Genomic DNA, 17,685 nt, shown 5'->3' with positions numbered 1-17,685 from the left:
AATTTTATATTAAATTGGTAAAAATTTATTTTAATTACTAAAATAATACAAATTATTAATAATTAATTTTAATAATACAAATTAAAAATTAGAATATAATATAAATTAATTTTATATTCACCAGGGATTAATTTAAAATTAATTTACTAAAAGTAAATTTATCTTAATTTATATAAATTTTTACTAAAATACTAAATTTTGGTAATTTAATAGTAAATTTGAGTTTAGAGTTCTGAATAGATCAGCTTGCTTAATCTGATGATCTAATCTGAAATTTTTATTTAAAAATTTAAAATTAAATATTTTGTTATATTTTTTTTTTCCCAAGGTAGTGCAATTTGTAAGTTTATTAATTATATGTAATGATACAAAAGCATCTGTTATATAACTAATTTATTAAAACTCCAAACCAGTTCCCCATCCTTAAGATTGCTTCCGTGCCCTACCATCACCCTATAAAATTCATCTATATCCTTCAATAGTAGCTATTGAATTATATAAAATCATTATATTGTAAGGCTTAAGTAAATGCTTTCACTACCCTCTAAAAGAAGAAAAAAAAAGAGGTTATGTTATATTTGTACAATTTTGTGTTATTATATACCTTCCAAAGAACCCTATTTCCTTCTTTAATAAATTGATTTATGTATTGTTTTGTTTTTTCTAATGCTATTGACCACTGTTCATTATGTTTCAAAATTTTCCTTCTTTCCAAATCATATGTACCCTCTTCTAAATGCGTAAAGTTGGAATCCGTTTGTATACAATGTGTTGATGTGCTGATGGCCTTTTTCTTAGGTCTTGCTTTTTATGCCTTTAGTATGTTCCCATTATGCTACTGCCTTACAACGTGGTTGCCAAATAATGTTGTAAAATTCATTAACAAATATTTCTAAAAAAAGGGCTGCAATAGTTAATGCTATTCTTTTTGATTTAACAATAGTCTTGAGTTCCCTATATTTTTCTTTTGGAAAGAAACTTTAATATTTTGTTATATTAATTTATTTAAAATAAAATAAATAACTACCATTAAATTCATTTCATTAAAATGAATCTAATAAACATTTTTAATTACTGTCATATTTAATTTTATTATTAAAATTTTAAAGTATAATTATATGAATGCAAAATATATATTAAATCAGAATTTCAAACATCTAGTATAGAGTTCATAACTGACTTTTTACCAATTTGCTTTTTTTTTATTTTTCATTTTTGTATACATGTTGCCCAAATTATTTTGAAATGCTATAATTATAATTTGAAATGCCATAATTGAATTTGGAATTTTACTTATAATTATGGCAGCCCAAAATATATAATTTGGATAATATGAATAATTTTTTGCAATTATTTCAAAATCTAGTATTCAGATTTGGATTACCTTTTTTTTATTTTGTAAAGTTTAATATTAATTTTTAAAAAGAGATCAATTTGCTCAAATTATTAGTATCACAGTATAAGTTTTATATTACAATATATACAACCTAGTTCTAACAAAAAAAATTTTTAAGCGGCTAAATTTTTTACATTATGTAATACTTAACCTGTAATTTTATTGATTAGATTTATTTAATTTAAGTTATAATTTTAATTCTAGCCAGATTTACATAGTTAATAATTAAATGAAAGTAATTTTAATCAGATTTACATGTAATTTTGGTCAGAATAAAATGGCCAAATATTTAATTTAATAGTAAAATATTTCAACTTTAAATTGCTATTACTTTATTAAAAAATACTTTACGAGAAATTTAAAAATATAGTTTTATTAAGCTCAATCTGATTTATCATTGTACGTTTATACTTTATGTTTATCTTTTTTTTTTAATGAATAGTAGTGATTTAAATTTCATCAAATTTAATTGTTAAGATTAGGTTATATGTATTGTAGATATCTGGAATTCTATTAAATTCTTTAATATCATACTAATTTTAATGATTTAATTACCATTAGATTTGTTTTGGTGAAATAAATTTAATGAATTATATTTTATAAATTTCTGATTACTAATTATTGAAAAAATTGAAAAAAAACTGAATTTTTAATTTTTTTTTATATAACTTAAAACTTAATCTGAACCTGATACTTCAGGTTAAGTAATTAATTTAACTCAACCTGAACTGATCCATTAGAAACTCTATTAAAATTTCATCTTGATATATTAAATTTTTTAAAAATTTCCAATATTTCATATATAGTAAAATTTATTTTTAATGAATTTACTTTAATTTATATAATATATAAACTAATTTTTAGCTTTAAAAATTAAAAATTCTACTTTTCTTTTTTCTTCAAATAATATGAAGGATATGGATATATGAAGGATTTTAACAATTATAATAAAAATATATATATGATAAATGTTTTTTTTTTGCTGTATTTTAAAATTTTAGATTTTTTGATATTATTATTTAATAATAATTTTGCAATAAATTTTTTGTTAGCTATTGAATCAGAATATAAATATTCTTTTTCTTAAAATATTTTTCAAACCTTCTATTAATCCTTTTTTAAAGTTATCTTTTGAACTATTTTCTGAACTATCTTTTAAATTTTCTTATAAGTCTCCTTTTAAACTACCTTTTAAAGCACATTTTGAATCATTATTAATATAGCTTATCAATTTATTTTCATTTGTTTTCATAGATAAAATAAATCTAGCTCAAATTCAGTAAACCATTATTTGTTCCAGTTTTCTTATGCTTTTGTATTCTCTTAAAATACTGGAAGAAGAAAAAATTAATATTTAAATGTTATATATCCAAAGATTCTTTTCTTTCTGTATAAAAAAAAATGATGTAAAGAATCATATTTCAATTTGAAACTATTTCTAATGGTCTAAATATGAGTAATAAAATTAAAACTTCCGTAAAACTCAGTTTTAGAAATGCTTTGATTTTTGAATTCCAACCCAAAACTAAAATATGCCTGAAATTTATTATTAGTTTTCATTATTAAATTAATTTTATTACATTATCATGTACTAATATTCCTTATAGTAAATCTTGAATAAAGCTATCAAGTTCAATTTCTGATTGTTTGTTCATTATTAAATGATTTAAATCATTCCTAGAAAATAATAATCGTATTAGTTCAATTATTTACCGTATTTTGCCAGCAAAAATACGGTAAAAGAAAATCAGAAAAATAAAAGAAGAAATAAAAATTGAACATATTAAATCCAAATTAAGAATTTATAACTTTTAAGGAAGCTAAGGCGAATTTGTTCAAATTATCTTTAGTAAATGAAACGTGTCACTATTCCACTCCAATATATCGTCAGGTATTATTTAAAGTTGCGATTATTGCCATAATTTTGCCAGCAAAAATACGGTAAAAAAATCAGAAAAATAAAGAAGAAATAAAATTGAACGTATTAAATCAAATTAAGAATTTATAACTTTTAAGGAGTTAAGGTAGAATTTGTTAATTATCTTTAGTAAATGAAACGTGTCACTATTAACTCAATATATCGTCAGGTATTATTTAAAGTTGTTGATTATTGCCATAATTAGTTTATTCAAATTTGCAATTAGTGAATGAATTTTCAGCAGTTAGTATAAGGCTGCGAACTCTTAAGAAATGAATATGATTATTGGAACACATGATTTTGATGATAAAAGGAATATGATTTACTTTGGTAATCACTTCTAAAAATTTATTTTGATGCGCGGATGGATTGTAATACATCAATAATATGTAATGCTAAGTAAACTACTATTTCCTGCATGATCTCTGAAGAGAATCAAGACTTCACAAGTAATGTTCAGAGAAACAATTTTGGCAATTATACACTTCAGACCTTCCAATTTTTTGAATTTTTACACACCAGCTAAGTTTTAGAGGTATAGCCTATATAGGCTTTGTTTTGGATAATAATATCAGATATGAACTCCTAATTCTTCTGCTTTGGCTATTAGATATTGGCAAAATCATTAATGTGCCTGGCTAAGCATTTTTTTGACTGTCTTTTGAATAATCTTTCTTATTTTTTCGTTTTATCATTGACGGAGTGATGCAGATAGGTGATGTAGAAATGGTCTCATATTGAAGATGAAAATTTTGAGCTATAGTTTGTCATAGATCTTTGTAAGTTCAAATGATAGAGAATCAATAGATTCATCTTGCACACATTTAGTATTTCATTTAATAATCTCAGTTACTGCTTCATCTATTGCTTATCCAATTATATCAGTACATTGTGTTAAGTCATGTATATAATTTAAAGTTAAAGAAAACTCTTCAGGAAATTCAGCTTCAAATTGAGCTTTATATGTTAAATAATGTTTCTTTAAATCAGTTTCACTTTGGACAGGTATTCTAAGTAATAGTTGTTGAAAAAAATAAGATTCTGAATGTTCAACAGTTAAATGATTAGTGCAACATTTAGTGTTCAATTACAGCTCTCATGAATTTTCTTTCACCCTGGAATAGCTGTTTCTAACAAGTTTGTAGGTTGGAAATTGAGAGCTGAGGAGTTGTTTCTGTCGTTCAAGGTCTTCTTTTTGCTGTGCATAATTTTTCAAGTTTTTGATATAATTCTTTAGCAGTTGGGCTTTAGCATCCCAACATTTAGTAATCAGTTCTGCAAGTAATTTTGGTGTATATTTTTAAATATTTTGGTGGCGGCGGTGGTGGTGTTATCAGCATTTCATTTTGGGAAACTCTGGAAAAATGCAAGAAATGTTGTAAAGGTGAGTACCACGTTTTAGCAGTAATTTTTCATTGCTTTAGCCAACGATGCAAGTGTCTGCCAAGATAAATTTCTTAGTTGCAGATAAATACATGAGAGAAAGGTGTAAATCTTATCATAGGATTTTCATTGATAAGCAATCACGAGTGATCAACAACACGTGAACACGCGATTTCATGTGATATCAAATCAGAAAAAAAATTTTTTTTTTTAACTTTCTGTAATTTCAATGAAATGGTGGCACGTTGGCATGTACTTGGAGTCGGAAATTATGGTTCTCTTTTCGCACATTTTCTTAGAAAGAATGGAAACAAAGTTACTTTGTTAATAAGAGATCCAACAACACTTAATATGTTCAATAAACTTAATCGTACGATCGAAGTTACAAAAGAATTTGAACCAGAAGTTGAAGTAACAAAAGGATATCAAGCAGAATGTTTACAGGGTGATTATGGAAATGTAATTGATCCTCAATATCCAAACGAACTATGCCCACCACATTTACGTATAAGCAAACTTATAGTTACACTTAAATCTCATGAATTTAGTAAATATTATCAAAGAATTTTTCATCGATTATCGCCAACGAGTACAATTGTATTATTCACTTATGGACTGGGAAGTTATGAAGAATTAATGAGAGATTATTATTCTTTTGATGAAGCTAGTAGACCAAATATTATAATTGCTTTAAATTCTCATCATGCTTATAAAAAAGCCAAATTTGGTTCCCAATTTAAATTGATACATTCGGGTTTTGGTGAAATTGATCTTGGGATTGTTCCTAGACGTTTTGACGAAATTAAAGAAAAAGAATTAAATATTAATTCACAGTCTTTGGAAGATAATAATGAAGATTTGGACGAAATATCATTACCAAATGAGAAAATGGATAATAAAACTGAAGAATCGAAAACAATTACAGCAGCAACGGAAGCAGATGATGATGATAATAAAGGATCAGAGATAGAAGTAGATACTTTAAAATCAGTAATAAGATCGTTTTCAAGAATTCCAGAGCTTAATGCAAGATGTGTTAAATACGTGAATTTAATTAATCGTAAACTTGAAAATCTTGCATTGAATGCTGTAATTGATCCACTTACATCAATTTATTCCATACGTAATGGTGCGTTATTATTTAATAAAGTAGCCGAACAAACTATGAGACCAATTTGTGAAGAAACTTCAATTGTTATAAGAAAACATAGAGAATACCTTGGGATGAAACCATCAAATAGATTTGCACCTGAAAGATTAATCGATGCTGTATTTCAAATTTGTATTAAAACTCGCCATTATGAATCTGTTATGTTACAAGATGTTAAAAAAAATTTTCTGACTGATATTGATTATTTAAATGGTTATATTGTGAAATTAGGAAAATTTTACGATATTCCTACTCCTATCAATAAATTTCTAATTGATATGGTAAAAATAAGGCATAATCTTCAAACAAATCCAAAAGTTTTAGATGAACTATTAAAATAGATTATTATTAATTTTAATGTATATGTAATTTATATATCTGTATATAAAAAAAAAAAAAAAAAATTTTTTTTTTTAATAAATTTGTTATTCAAAATTACGAAATTAATTATTTTGTCCAACATGTAACTAATAATCTAATAATTATTTCCATAAACGTTTTCTTTACCAAATTGATATTTATGTTTTATTCCATTTTAACCTGTTATAACTTGTAAAGAGTTAATTCTGATAAAGTCGGAATTTCGGAGGATTTCAAAAATGTTATCTGCATATCATCAGACAATTCATAATTATCACTTGAAACGGTCGACTGATATTTTAACATTTAATTTCCGTAATATCGATTATAGCCTCCGTGGGAAATCACACCGTTACCGTTTGTTTTTTTGTTAATAATAAGAACACGTGGAAAATAAATTACATATTACCAAATCGGACTATTTTTTGTTTCATAGATCTATCCGATGACTATCTGTAACAAATTATCTGTCATAATTATCAGTGATAAATCGGTAAAAACGTCACCACTTTTGATACCGCCCATTTATAAAATGTAAAAAAAAACAATAAAAACTGACTAGATTTCAGTAGTTAAAAAAAACAAACAATGCACTTTAACACGAGGATTACACGGCACCGATCTTTTTTTTTTCTAATTAAAAAAACTTCGCCAAATTTTTTTTATATAAACAAATAATTTATTTCGGTTAATTAAAATTCTTTTTTTGTTAAATTTAATTAAAAGCGCGTATTTATCGGGTTTTTTTTTTTGTCATTATAACGGTCATTTAAGAAAATATTTCGTGAAATTTTAAATATTTTTTTCTGTTTAAAAAGTTTTTTATTCATTGCTTTTTTTTTTACAAATATTACAAATATTATACATCTAAATTATATTCATTTGAAATTTACATTTTAAAAAGTATCTTTCTTACCTTTAATAATAAATCCTCAGAAGCACAGAAGAAATGTACGAATAAGAGTGACCCTCAAATTAACATTTAAATATTGAAGGTGTACTGGAACTATGTCTTTATAATTTACTCCCTAATATAATCCCAAATACCATGAACTTCTGGGTATGGGCTAGAAATTTAGGGAGAAGTAAATTTTTTTCGCGTTGTTGTGGACAATACATATAATGTATGTGTTTTTTCATAATTCCCGGTTTTTTAAACCAAATCCCCCAAAAGCGTGTGAAGTGTGCGATTTATACGCGAATTTGAGCTATTACTAATAATATACAAACCATTTTTACACGTATAAATAATAATGATGATAAAATCAAAAAAAAAAAAGTATTTTTTTTTCCTTTTAAAAACAAACACTCACCACGCGAGTTTACTGCGCCACATATAAGTTGGAAAACTGGAAAATTAAAAATTAGTATTGAGAACATAAAAATAATAAGAATTCAAAAGATTCGAAAGGTAAATTTCTATATATATATACAAGAAATTTTTTTTTTTTCTTGAGGTGTAAAATTCATAGAACACTTTTACACTTTTGAAATTTATTGAAGAGCAGATACGTGAAAAAAAAAAACTAATCAAAGTTTTTTTTTTCTTTTTTTTTTGTTGGGAATGAAATTATTTTTCTAGGGAAGGGAGTATGAAAATTAAGGTAATTTTGTGAAATGTATAATGCATTATATGTACGTTATAAACTATTTGTGCAAGTGCAAGGAAAATTAAGGGTAAAGAAAAATTATAATAAAACAGTCTAAACAAAAAAAATACAAATAAGGAAAAAAAAATTTTTAAACAAGTGAACCAAAAAAGAGCAATATGTACAAGTGAAAGGGGGGAAGGGGTGGTAGGAGGAAAAAATTAATTATTTTCTAAAAAATATATTAAAATTAACAAGGATTGTCCCATTATAATGTGTATGTATATACTTGTATATTAATATGTATATGATGAAGGAGGTCAACCCCATTCATTATTTTTATATATATTATTAAGTATTTATTATTTAACACTATATTGGCACGAAACCGTCATAACTTGGACTGCCGAACCCGCGACCTCCATTCATCACTTCTGCTATAAAATCATGTATTAAATTTACAGCCGTCGATATTCCCCATGTGTTTTGTTCAACTCCAAAAGTTCCATGTACAACTGCCTCGTACGGTTCAACGTACGCATATGTATATTGACTTCGTCTGACACTACAGGTAATTAAATGAAAGAATGATTTTTGTTAATATATGAAAAGAAAAAGACAAAACTTTTCAAAAGAAATAAATTGATGATGAAACTTACGACCAAATTAAACCAATTATTATTAATTCTATTAATAATATACAGGATAATAATACCGTCCAATTAATTGAATTGTATAATAATTGTAATAAGTTTATTATAAGATTAAAAGGAAATAAGATTATATGTAAAAGGCTATTCCATATTGAAGTAAATAATCCTTCTTGTTGTTCCATCGCCGGTGATTGTGATTGTGGTTGTGGTTGTGGTTGCTGCGGTACCTGTGATAGTTGTGGTGGTGGTGGTGTTACTTGTATAGGCTAGTTATATTATAGTAATAAATTTAATATTTGTTAGATCATTTAAAATTTTCATAAAGGATAAAATCGTTATAATTAAATAAATTAAATATAAGTGACAAACCTTGTTGACTTTGGCTTGCGCTTTTGCCATTAATGCTTCAATGTTGCTACGTAATCTTTTAGCATCACTTTCTATATCATCAGCGACTTTTGCTTTTGTTCCGAATTGTGCTAAAAGACTTTTCAATTCATTCTAATATATAATAAATCAATATATTAATTAATATAAACTTCATTTATTTAATGAATATGATATTTGAATCAAAGATAATAATATTATAATACTTACTCCTGACTTTTCTAGTTCTGCTTTTTGTTTATCACGCTCTGATTCAATTGTTAATGGCTTTCGTTTATGTGCATTTTGTGCGATTTTTTTCTGTCTCTTCTCTAATTCCAAGGATGACTAGTAGTAGATAAGGAAAAAAAAAAAAATATTGATCATTATTAAACCGAAATGATTTGCTATAAATAGATTAAAAATTCTATATTTATCATGGTTTCAAACGAACACGTTTTAACTAAGTTAGAGAAACAAAAACATATTATATATGTATATTTGACACGTAAATTTAAAAAAAAATATAAATTTTTTTAGAAATTTTTTTTTCGCGACTTTACGTTTGAATATATTCGAAATAAATTTTTAAAATATAATTTTTGCTTATTCGTTCTTAAAACTTTTAAATTTTATCGCTCATCTTTAAAAATACCAACCTGTTGTATTTTTTCTTTCGGTTGACCTTGTTGAGGTTGAATAGGCATACTGATATTATTGTATTGCGAGTACGAGTTAGAAGTATCTTGACTGTTATAAGCCATTTGTTGATTCGGCTAAAAGAAATAAAAGAGTTTCGAAGTTTTTCTGTCTATCTGTTTACTGTACTTTCAAGCGGTATAAAAATGTGGATTTGTTTTACTGTGCAGTGCGTTATTGTCCACCCGGTTTTTTAATTTCTTTTTAAAGGGGGGGAAAAAACTCGAGAAGTGGCACGGTTTATAATAGAATTTAGGGGGTTTAAACAAGTTTTTGGGGGATAATATGATGTTTAAATTTGGGGATGTTTGAATTCACCAATAAAAACTCGACAGCTTTAAGTGATGCAGATGAAGGACCCGTAGCCTCCCTTTATTTTGGGCAGGTAGTCACACGATCTGAGGTGATGATCCAAAAATAGAAAGAATTCATGTACGTCATACCTTCTAAAACGGCAATATTTACTTCATATGACACACAAAAGCGGAATAAGACAAGTTTCACGAATGCAAGCAGATTAATAAATTAACATGAGTCGCCGCATTTAAGGTAAAACCACATGAATTTTAAATCCCTCTTTTTTTATAAATTTCTTGGTGATCAATTTTTTTCGTCAAACGGTATCTCATTAATTTTTGACATTTCATGTCAAAAAAAAAAATGAATAGAAGTTTTAAACGTTGAAAAAATTTTTTTTTACTTTTTTACAAAATGAAAAAAATAAAAATAAATTGTTTTTTATTTTTGTCAAAGAAATGAAAAAGTAAAAAAAAGGAACTTTATTAAAAAAGGAATAAGATTAAGGGGGGGGGGACTACTACGGTTCAAGGGATTCCAAGTCGGTGAAATTGTGATACAAAAGATACAAACCCATTTTTGACTAATCTTAATAATTTGTAATAATTAGAAATTCTATATAGACGATACCGTACAGATTTATACAGATAATATACAGATACTGTACCGTTTATTAATAATTCTAACCCCAAACGATATAATAAATCAATAAAAGTACCGTCATCGTTATCAGTGAAATCAGGTTTAAACCGGTTTTATAGTTTTTTTTTATTGACAAGCGGGTAAATCAAAATTGCACAACATATAATTTAGTAACGGGGCAGTGTTTAAGGCGTTCGTTAAAAAAGTGAACCGACACACAAGAATCTAACAAAAACGACAAAATGAACTAAAATACTTGTATTCTTTTCTTTTCTTTTTTCTCAATCAATTATTCATCATATAGAGAGTGAAAAAAATTTGGAAAATAATAAAACTAAAAGCGTTGTGTCATGTAGTATGAAATATATTAGATAAGTAATCATCTCGGTGAGTGCAAAAAAAAAAAAAAAAATTGTTTACACAAGGATCCAAAGATCTACAAACTTTTTGAATAATCAGATTACGTTCTCAATCGGTTACAGTTAACTAGAGTTTTGATCTCCCCGTTTCAGATTGTATAAGTAGTTTTTTATATTTTTTTATTACTTGACATCATCAGTCATTTTAATTATAAAATAAAAATAGTAATTGAAATTCATTAAATTTATTTATTTTCTTTCTTTTTCTCCTTTTTTTTTTTTATTAATAAAAGGTTCATTTAAGATTTGCAAAGAATGAAAAATTTCTCCGAGATTTCATTTTAATAATTGAATTTATTTGTTTCATTTTCTTTATTTTTAGATATTCAGTCAGCTGCTATGAATGTCAATCAGGTAATTATTCCGTTACCTGATATTACACTTGTTTAATTCTTAAAAAACAATTTACCTTGGCAGTGAAATTTACAAATCAAGATATGACAAGAATTTCCCCACCTGGACTTCATTTTGACTTTTCCTGAACAGTTTATCCGCTTTACCATATGATTATTTTTTTTTTGTTTTATACCCCCACAAAAAAGGTCATGTAATGAGATCATATGCTTTTATTTATTGTACTATACTTAATTTAGAATATTAAATATCTTATCAAAACTCGTTATCTTTTTTTAATAGAAAAACTTTTTTTTATATGGTTTCAATCAATTATCATTATCAGGAGTAATCGAAAAAAAAAGTTCACAATGTGTGTTTGAAAATATTTGCTTATTAAAAAATTTATTGTAGATCAAAATTCTTTTTGTTTACCCCGGATTTCATTCCTTGTCTTACATTTTTATCGTAAGACCCTTTTCGTTTTTTTTTTAAAAAAAAATATCATTGCATAATTTTATCGTTATCCCTTAAAAAACTATTATTTTATATATCCATTTATTTATTTATTTATTTATTTACTTATTTATTTATTTATTTATGGTTTAAAAAAAAAAAGAAAAGAATGACAATTAAAGCTTGATTATATTCAGGTTTGCAAAAAAAAAAAAAAAAAAATCTGGAGAAAAGGAAACTTATTGGTTTTTGTTTTAGTTTAGATGTTTACAAGAAATTAAGGGTTCATCTAACAAGCCCTTTAATGTAATCATCCCTTCTAGGAATTACTCAAAGTGGGCGGGTTTGAGAAACGTTCATTAGGGTTTGTTCACCATAAAGTATTTGCATCGTACAACTTGAAAAATCAATCCGACAGCAGTTTTAATAAAAAAAAATGTTGTACATAATTTATTCATAATTAAACAATTCAATTTTTACTTTAATGACTCATTCAATGTATAAAAAAACTTCAAAGTTTTATTCAGTGTCTTGCGTTTGCAGTTATTTGCACGACCTTTTTTCCTATCAGTTAAATGTATGTAAATGTTGTGTTCAATTCATTATATCTCTTTTTCTCTTTAATTTGTTAAAAACCTGATTTTTGATTGATAGCTACAAAATTAAAAAGTTAATCGTGAAACTTTGATTGATCTTAATAGATGATGAAAAGATAAACCCACAGCTTTCTTTTACAATAATACCGGTTTTTTTTATAATTCGACATTATTATTATTATTATTATATATTATTATTATAATTATAATTATAATTATTATTTATTTTAGGTTTAAAAAAATGTATCCTTATTGATGTAGTTTGTTTATCACGTAATATAAATAAAAATTAATAAAATTTATTTTCCTTGTGATTGTGAGAATTATATTTTTACCATTATATTAGATTATTAGCATTCGAATATTATATACTGTACATAATAAAAAATGTTTCAAAGTACAATTTTATTTATTATTTATGTAATTTATATATATATAATATACGTATATATATATCGGAGATATATATATATCAGATATATATATAAAATACATTAGCAATTAGCAGTCAATGAAATAGCGATCAATGAAATAGAAGTCTGCATATACCGTCTTTGAATACATTTTCTAGTTATTTGTATTTATGTTAAATATTTAGATTTAACTTTAAACATTTAGTTTCAATGAGTATTCTCCTATATGGAAGGAACGATTAGATTTTTTTTTTGCTAATATGACATTTATTTTTCCATTTGCTATTAGACACAACCCGAAGGATTGGCTAAACTCATGTACTGAACTAAATGATGAGTACATTCTGGTGGAAGTTTCGTTGATATCATATCGTTAATCTATTTCAAATCAAATAATATAATATAAATATGTATATATATTTTCTTTTTTTAAAAAAAAAATAAAAGTCATAAAAATGCTATTACCTTCCCAGGATATCTCTGACTCAATGTCTGAAGTGAATGGGCCAGGAAAATTTTGGGATCTTCGATTCTTTCAGTTGGATCACGTTTTAATTTTCCCGTGGACGTTAACCTGGCAAAAGCACTTTGAAATTGTCTCTCTTCTTCAAAGTCGTAACTTATCAATTCTTCTTCTTCACTTTTTTTGATTTCAGTTGGAGCTTCAAATAATTTAATCAATGCGGCTAAAATAGAGGGCCTATATATATATATATATATATTTATAGAGAAAAAAAGAAAATTATATATATATTTTTTGAACAATTATAAAGAAAATGTTAAATCATTACCATACTGTGATATAATCATCAGTTAATATTTTTTCACTTTGAGTTAAAAGTCGCGTCATAGCTACTGCACAGATCTTCTTTTCAGTATAGTCTTGAATTTTTTGCATTTCAGGAATAATAAATGCATTTAGGACCTCAATAAATAATCTGGAGAAGTAATTATAATTATTAAAATCCGTAAATAATATCATAAAACATAATGAAGACAAAAAGGATTCATTACTTTGGTTGCATAGAATCAAAAGCCTGGATAACATAGTCTGGATTAACACCCTCCTTTTCTATTGCGAGGAAAAAGCATACAAAATACACAAAGCTTAACGTGTATTTATCCGTTTTACTACTCTTCATTCTTGTTAACAAGAGTGAAATAATCGCTGCCAAATATTTATTCAATGTTTCCCTGGTATAAAAATTATTTATTAATAAGGAGAAAAAAGGAAAAAAAAAGGTTAAGTATAAATAAAACTTACGTAGGTATATACTGAACAATAGAACATAATAAATCAATGCCATATTTATCATTCGCTTTCGAGGCTATCAGCTTTTGAAAAATGCCGAGGATAGGTTCAAGATGATTATTGATGACTATAGAACTTGCATCGCGGCAAATATACGCATGAAGCAATCTAGTCAAAGCGGGTATATTACCTGATATACATTATATATTTTATATTTAATATATAAGAAATAAATTTTGAAATTGAGGATTTTAAATTTCTTACCGGCATTCTCCCAAATAGCAGGAGTCAATAAAGCTGGCAACATAGACCTATAAATTTCTGGAAACACAGGTTCTGTGTGCAATTCGAGAAGTTGCGAAAAAATCTGAAAAACATATGGAACGAATTCTACAGAAAAAAAGGAAGAGGAAGAGAATAATCATCATTATTGTATCTAAAATAAAGTTCACATAATTATATTTAGTACTCACCAACTACATCTTTTTGTAAAATCATCCGGAATGGGCCAAACAACATATTTTCGAAATTTGACAACGCTTCCGGATTATTTTGACAATTAAATCTGGAGGTATTAAAGTATATTAAGTATGTCAATTAATGTATAAATTATACCAGGGTTGTCGTTCTTACTCACCTCACCAGAGCACCAATTGATTCAAAAACACAATGGTTAAAACGCGGATTACTCGGATTCTTACTAATTTCATTTAAAATTTTATTTAAATGATTCATAATGTCTGTAACGTATGGTGCCACGTCATCATGGCTAGTAAAAATTACACGCATGACGGCTATTGACAATCAAATATAAAGGACGTTAATTAGGTAATTTTCATTAGTTTCACTTTTAAATAATTATATAAATACCTTTCATAAGGTAATCATTTTCAGCTAACGTTTCAGGAGTTGTACCAGCCTCGATTAATCTAAACAGGTTAATAAGTAATTCTTGAGTGTATGGCTTGATATCAGCCTTAGTGAATCTGAATGTAAGTCTTTCAATTGCAATTGCAGAATATGTATGAACAACATAATTAGATGATGACAAATGTTTGACCAAAAGCGGAAACACGGAAATTAATTGTTGTTTGGTCATCTATATATTAGAACAGTTGAATAATTTAGTAAAAGAATAAACCCAACCGAATTAACCGATTTTAATTTACCTGATTGCGGAAAGTATACACATATTTTATACTATCTACTTTCAATACTGGTTGGCCACTATCAACTGCTGTTTGTAAATCCGGTAACATGTTTTTAGAAAAAAACTCGACAACATCTACAAACTCATTGGTCGTTGTGACACCGTGCTGTTAAGATCAACGATAAGTCAAAATTCACTCTTATTTATCTTGTTTACTTATTAAAATCATTCTGAACAAGCTTGCAAAAACTAACACAAAGTTCCTCCTGTTACTTAAAATGATCTTCAATCTTGTTGGATTTCAATGAGCACCTACTTTTGTTGTAGACCCTGGAGCAGCTATCGAAGTTAAAAGATAAATTGCTGCATCTTTATCTTTCCAATTACGTGGATTTTCGGTATAACGCTAACGTATACGACATAAATAAATTAGAAAATTTAAAATTTATAATTCTGTTATAAAGATATAGAAATCCAACCTGTAAATATTGATTGATATATGTCCAAATGATGGTCGTTATGTCTTTTTGGAAATATGTCATCAAACTACGGACAAAATCAGAAGCAGATCGTCTTCGAGTATCACTATCTAAAAAACACGTTGTGGATCAGGTGACTATATTCTCACATGGTGAACTTTTTAACCTTTTAATTACCTGAACCCTCCAAATCTCTTCTAATGAATTCAATAGGATCGTATTCAAATAATTCTTCATCGATAGCTATAAGAAAAGATATTAATCAAGTATCATATTACAATCCTAGACAAGATTAATTGTTGCGCAACTTACGTCTGTAATACATGTTTGGTAAAATAATCTTTTCGCAAAATTGAGTAAGTATTTCTTGTTTCGCAAAAAGACTGCTGTAACGTTCCAATTTGACGACTTTAGACAAAAAAGCCATAGCTTTACTGACAAGCTATAAAATTGAATAATAATATAGTAAGAATCAAACGCAAATTGTTCTAAATATAAATGTGAAATTAAAATAACTTTTTACTCACAATATCATACTTTGATTCAAGGCCTGTGGTTGTTAAAAGTGTCCACACAGTTTCCACAAACGTCTGCAGCATTGTAAATACTTCCTCATATTTTGTAGCATATAACGCACAAATTTCACATATAATAGACTTGACTTTTTCCAAAGGACCAGCTTCATCTTCACTCTTTAAACGAATTGAACACAATAAGTACCAATTTATTAATGCTAAATCGATAACTTAGATAACTAATAATGATTACCATGGAATCCAAAAGAGGATTATTATAAGTTAAATATTTATGCAAAAATGACATGCATTCGTCTTTATTATCTTCAAAAAATGGAGGGAGATCTTGCCAATTAAGATCATAGAAGAGTTTTAATAGAAGAAGCAAAGTTTGTGAAAGAGTTTGGAGTTGAGATTTATCGTTGGCATATTGTGTAATAAGCGCATCAGTCGCCTAAAATTAATTTAATTATAAGTATTTTTAATCAATTTTATAATAATCGTATAAATATACCTGTAAAAGTTGCCAATAGGGATGAACAAATTGATCTAGGACAAAGTTGATTTCATTATATAACGGATCAGTTCGGAATTCTGACTTATACCTAATTTGTAATTATTTAAATCGTGATCTTAAATATCAGTGTATCGAAGAACTTAATTAGCATGCAAACATATTATTATATTACCTTTTAAATATTGAATGAGCAGTTTGCAAAACAGCATTATTTCTGGCAAAGTCTCCCGAACTAAATTTACTAGTTAATTGCTGTACCAAAAAAAAAAATATTAAGTCAATCAAATAAATAATATCACATTTTACAAGAATCAATATAGTACCGAGATCAAGTGTGGCCATTGATCAGGGAAATCGTTTTCAGCAATTAAAGATACAGCTTCACTTAGTTGAAGTTGTATATTTGACGGTACGGATATCAAAATATCAACCAAACTTTCTTTAATCGCCATTCTTATCTCTGGAGTTAAGTTTGAATTTTCTTCCTACACAAATAAATAAATAATATTAAGGAAAGTAAATGTACAAATCACGCGTCGAGTATAGTAAATTTACCTGCACCCAATTTCTTCTTATATAATTCTTAAAAAGTAGTGACGCAGAAAACCGTACACTTTGTTCGGTACTTTCTCTCGTGACTAACTGCATAACAGCAATAGGAAAGTCTTTTTGCTCGGCCTCTGCTTTGAATAGTTCCTGCTCAGCTGTACAGGCAAAGTTAAAATATATAAGATAAACACCAATTTTTTTCAATATTTGCACATTGAGAATAGCAAAATCATACCATGTTGTCTTTTATCAGGTTCTAATGTTTGTCTTAAGAAGATAGCTAAGGTAGCCAAGTATTGATCGTTATCATACATTGCTTCAGGAGACTTTAAAGAGGTGAATGTAAAGGTAGCCGGTGACTAAGAATGTTTTTAAATTTATCAGAACAAAGTTACCGTCAAACTACCGGATCTTCCCAGTATCACCGCTTTCACCCACGTGATCTCAATAGAAAAATGAGAAAAAATGATTTCTTAATGCCGTAAATTCTGGGCAAATAGTCTAAATAGAATTTAAATCAAAACTTTAAAGTATCACCAGATCTATTTACTCG

The 17,685-nt window shown here is 26.7% G+C and overlaps 3 protein-coding genes across 3 annotated transcripts; 1 reads left to right on the top strand and 2 right to left on the bottom strand.

The window, feature by feature from the left end:
* Nucleotides 1-4,931: 4,931 nt before the first annotated feature.
* OCT59_020663 (uncharacterized protein) lies at nucleotides 4,932-6,188 on the top strand (the record flags this gene model as incomplete). Its single annotated transcript, XM_025317629.2, has 1 exon — nucleotides 4,932-6,188. One exon carries the CDS (start codon nucleotides 4,932-4,934, stop codon nucleotides 6,186-6,188), a length of 1,257 nt encoding a protein of 418 aa, XP_025177862.1.
* A 1,440-nt stretch (nucleotides 6,189-7,628) lies between these two features.
* On the bottom strand, nucleotides 7,629-9,726 carry OCT59_020662 (uncharacterized protein). Its single transcript, XM_025317630.2, has 5 exons — nucleotides 9,475-9,726; nucleotides 9,047-9,163; nucleotides 8,819-8,950; nucleotides 8,456-8,715; nucleotides 7,629-8,361 (listed from the first exon to the last, which is right to left on the bottom strand). The coding sequence occupies exons 1-5, from the start codon at nucleotides 9,577-9,579 to the stop codon at nucleotides 8,169-8,171; spliced, it is 807 nt and encodes a 268-aa protein (XP_025177863.1). The 5' UTR covers nucleotides 9,580-9,726; the 3' UTR covers nucleotides 7,629-8,168.
* A 2,910-nt stretch (nucleotides 9,727-12,636) lies between these two features.
* OCT59_020661 (uncharacterized protein) lies at nucleotides 12,637-17,476 on the bottom strand. Its single transcript, XM_066149323.1, has 21 exons — nucleotides 17,368-17,476; nucleotides 17,139-17,287; nucleotides 16,907-17,068; nucleotides 16,756-16,835; nucleotides 16,581-16,671; nucleotides 16,320-16,520; nucleotides 16,079-16,243; nucleotides 15,864-15,993; nucleotides 15,729-15,794; nucleotides 15,552-15,661; nucleotides 15,389-15,478; nucleotides 15,092-15,238; nucleotides 14,793-15,021; nucleotides 14,560-14,716; nucleotides 14,396-14,487; nucleotides 14,187-14,312; nucleotides 13,935-14,112; nucleotides 13,685-13,864; nucleotides 13,462-13,608; nucleotides 13,136-13,370; nucleotides 12,637-13,048 (listed from the first exon to the last, which is right to left on the bottom strand). Exons 1-21 carry the CDS (start codon nucleotides 17,444-17,446, stop codon nucleotides 12,956-12,958), a joined length of 2,907 nt encoding a protein of 968 aa, XP_065990240.1. The 5' UTR covers nucleotides 17,447-17,476; the 3' UTR covers nucleotides 12,637-12,955.
* Nucleotides 17,477-17,685: the final 209 nt, after the last annotated feature.

Source organism: Rhizophagus irregularis, chromosome 3 (genome assembly GCF_026210795.1).
Source record: "Rhizophagus irregularis chromosome 3, complete sequence".
Lineage (NCBI taxonomy): Eukaryota > Fungi > Glomeromycota > Glomeromycetes > Glomerales > Glomeraceae > Rhizophagus > Rhizophagus irregularis.
This window is presented reverse-complemented; position numbering and strand designations above follow the sequence as displayed.

Excerpts from the sequence above, each read along its gene's own strand:
- OCT59_020662 (XM_025317630.2), bottom strand. The coding sequence starts at position 9,579 with ATGGCTTATAACAGTCAAGATACTTCTAACTCGTACTCGCAATACAAT. Across the intron at positions 9,164-9,474 it reads CGAAAGAAAAAATACAACAG|TCATCCTTGGAATTAGAGAA; the intron begins GTTGGTATTTTT and ends ATCTACTACTAG. Across the intron at positions 8,362-8,455 it reads ATAATTGGTTTAATTTGGTC|TGTCAGACGAAGTCAATATA; the intron begins GTAAGTTTCATC and ends AATTACCTGTAG.
- OCT59_020661 (XM_066149323.1), bottom strand. The coding sequence starts at position 17,446 with ATGTATGATAACGATCAATACTTGGCTACCTTAGCTATCTTCTTAAGA. Across the intron at positions 15,795-15,863 it reads ACCAAACATGTATTACAGAC|CTATCGATGAAGAATTATTT; the intron begins GTAAGTTGCGCA and ends CTTTTCTTATAG. Across the intron at positions 14,717-14,792 it reads AAATGATTACCTTATGAAAG|CCGTCATGCGTGTAATTTTT; the intron begins GTATTTATATAA and ends GATTGTCAATAG.